Source organism: Solanum verrucosum, unplaced genomic scaffold (genome assembly GCF_900185275.1).
Source record: "Solanum verrucosum unplaced genomic scaffold, falcon-dt-bn FXZP01000163.1, whole genome shotgun sequence".
NCBI lineage: Eukaryota > Viridiplantae > Streptophyta > Magnoliopsida > Solanales > Solanaceae > Solanum > Solanum verrucosum.
Genome location: NW_026020379.1, coordinates 574,388 through 577,683, shown reverse-complemented (window position 1 = coordinate 577,683; position 3,296 = coordinate 574,388). Strand labels below are relative to the sequence as shown.

Below are 3,296 nucleotides of genomic sequence, written 5' to 3'. Positions count from 1 at the left end.
CTAGTTGAACGTTGCATTCTCAGGATAAATTCTGGTCTCCAAGTACTTCTTGATGTCAAAATACCAAGGTAAACCATCTGATTCTGCCTCAACATGTGAACAATGGACAGACTGCTCTTTTACCTCTATATCCACTGGATCAATATAACTTGTATCCGGATGCTTAATCATTGATGCGATGGTGGCAAGAGCATCGGCTAACTCATTTTGTGTTCTGGGAGTATGTCTGAACTCGATTTTGCCGGAATCATTTGCACAACTTCTGTATATACTGCATGTATGGTGTGATCTTTGGGTTCTTCACGACCCATTCTCCTTGAACCTGATGAATCAACAAATCTGAGTCTCCAATAACCAGAAGCTCATGAACATTCATGTCGATGGCCATTTTTAAACCAAGGATTCAAGATTCGTATTCTGCCATGTTGTTCGTGTAATCAAATCGGAGTTTAGCTGCCATAGGATAGTGTTGACCGGATTCTGATACTAAGACCGCTCTGATCCCTTTCCCTTGGTGATTTCCCGCTCCATCAAAGAATTCTCTCCAACCAGGGTAGGCTTCAAAAATATCTTCACCCACAAATGAAACTTCCTCGTCAGGAAATTAAGTCTTGAGCGGTTCATAGTCCTCATCAACTGGATTCTCCGCAAGATGATCAGCTAAGACTTGTGTTTTTATCGCCTTTTGTGTCACGTACACAATGTCAAACTCACTCAAAAACATTTGCCATTTAGCCAACTTCCCGGTCGGCATTGCTTTCTGGAAAATATACTTCAACGGGTCCATCCTGGAAATAAGGTATGTGGTATAAAAGGACAAATAATGTCTCAATTTCTGAGTAATCCAGGTCAAAGCACAACATGTTCTCTCTAACAAAGTGTAACGAGCTTCATATGGAGTGAATTTCTTGCTCAGGTAATATATGGCTTGCTCTTTCTTCCCGATTTCGCCATGTTGATCAAGCACGCATCCCAATGCATTATCCAAGATCGACAAATATAGCAATAACGGATTCCCTTCTTGCGGAGGGACCAACACCGGTGGATTGGACAAATAGTTCTTGATAGCATCAAAAGCAGTTTGACATTCTTCGGTCCACTTGGTCGAGACATCTTTTTTCAATAACTTAAAGATGGGCTCACATACCACGGTGGATTGAGCTATGAACCTGCTGATGTAGTTCAACCTTCCCAAAAAACTCATCACCTCTTTCTTGGTCTTTGGAGGAGGTAATTTTTGGGTCGCCTTGATCTTGGAAGGGTCAAGCTCAATGCCCCTCATGCTAACTATAAATCCCAACAACTTGCCAGCTGGCACTCCAAAAGCACATTTGGCGGGATTTAACTTCAAATTGTATCGGCGTAGACGATCAAAGAATTTCCTCAAGTGAGTCAAGTGATCCGAACTCTCGCGGGACTTGATTATGACATCATCTACATACACCTCGATTTGATTGTGAATCATATCGTGAAAGATGGTCGTCATAGCCCTCATGTAAGTAGCACCAGCATTCTTGAGACCAAAAGGCATCACTCAATAATGATATACACCCTAGGGCGTGATGAAATCTGTATTTTCTGCATCTTCTTCATCCATCAGGATCTGGTGATAACCCGCATAACAATCCACAAACGACTGCATCTCATGCTTAGCACAATTATCAATGAGAATTTGAATGTTTGGCAATGGAAAATTATCTTTCAGGCTAGCTTTATTGAGATCTCTGTAGTCAACACAAATTTTGATTTGTCCATCTTTCTTGGCAATCGGAACAACGTTGGCTAACCAAGTCGGATACTGCATCACTTCGACTACTTGGGACTCGATCTGCTTTGTAATCTCCTCTTTGATCTTCAAACTCAACTCAGGCTTGAACTTCCGAGTCTTTTGTTTTACTGGACTGAAATCTGGGTTAATCGGCAACTTATGAGACACCATATTCGTACTCAATCCTGGCATATCTCTGTAAGACCAGGCAAACACATCAACGTAATCCCTGAGCAAACGGACCAGGTCTTTCCTTTGAGCTTCAGTTAGATGGACACTGTTTCGGTTTCTTTAACACATTCCTCTTCTCCGAGATTCACAGTTTTGGTTTCTTCCAAATTTGGCTTGTGTTGATTCTCGAATTGTCGAAACTCCTCAGCAACATGTTGGGTACCTCATTTTATTCTTCATATTCCTCGCACTCATCATCACATGCCTCATTTTGTTCATTCGGCTCGTGACATGACATGACATTGACAGGTTTTAAATTAATATTACTGAAATCATAAACAAACAAAGTTAGGGAAGTAAATGTAACAGATAAGAAAGTAAACCAATTTTGATAAAGAAGAGGCTTTTCATTTAAATTGAAAGACAAGCACAAACTTTGGCCATGGCCGAGGGCCATCTTGCCTTTTTAAACATAACAAGGGAATTTAAAAGCTTCAAACAATTAACAATTGCATAAAGGGTGGGTCTCAGGCCTCTTCCGGACTACTACCAATTTTAAAACAAACAAAACGCATGTCTTTTCTACACAAATGAGCGGGAAATCAGGAGTGGTGTGGAGGTCCAGTTCTGTAATCGCTCCTCAGGTTCTGCATCACAGAAGTCTGATGTCCCAGCCTCTTCCTCGATGACCGCATCAATCTCCTCAAAAAGGCCCCAAATTCTTTCCCCGAGACCACCATCGTTGACATTTACTCGTACTAGAAATGACTGGTACAGATGAGGAATTGGCCTGGCTAATGCTTGATCAACATTCTTGTTCTTCATCTCTGCTTTGTCAGCATCTGTGGGGACATACCCCAAACCAAACTTTGCTCCTTTGGTGGGGATCTGAATAGTTTCGACAATTTCTTGAAAGTGCTTCCCCTTTCCGAAACCTGGTTTGAAACCGCTCTGGAGCATGACAGTAGCAATCATCTTGTACACGGAGGGCATAGGAGGCTGTGGAGCCAAGTCATCACCGGTGGCATTTACCATCTCCACCGTGTAGAAATCACAACCTCGAGAGACATTATCAACGATCGATGCAGACCCATTGGAATGGATCCCTTCACCATAAATGACCAATTCCTGGTCCTTCCAAATAAACTTTATTAGTTGGTGAATGGTAGACGGCACAGCCCCGGCCATATGAATGAGCGGTCTTCCCAGAAGTAGGTTGTAACTGGTGTTGATATCTAACACCTGGAACTCAACGTTGAATTCCGCAGGACCCACTTAAATATCCAAGTTCACCGCACCCAATGTGTCTCTTTGCACTCCATCAAAAGCCCTCACATTGACTTGGTTCTGGTGAAGC

The 3,296-nt window shown here is 42.4% G+C and overlaps 1 protein-coding gene across 1 annotated transcript; it reads right to left on the bottom strand.

Annotated features, from left to right (window-relative positions):
- LOC125839005 (uncharacterized) lies at window positions 1-388 on the bottom strand. Its single transcript, XM_049518003.1, has 2 exons — window positions 273-388; window positions 1-226 (listed from the first exon to the last, which is right to left on the bottom strand). Exons 1-2 carry the CDS (start codon window positions 386-388, stop codon window positions 1-3), a joined length of 342 nt encoding a protein of 113 aa, XP_049373960.1.
- Between the last annotated feature and the right edge of the window lie 2,908 nt (window positions 389-3,296).

What these genes read in the sequence shown, in the direction of transcription:
- LOC125839005 (XM_049518003.1), bottom strand. Translation starts at nt 388, where the DNA reads ATGGCCATCGACATGAATGTTCATGAGCTTCTGGTTATTGGAGACTCA. An exon ending in AAGATCACACCATACATGCA is followed by an intron (nt 227 to 272) that starts GTATATACAGAA and finishes AATCGAGTTCAG; the next exon opens with ACATACTCCCAGAACACAAA.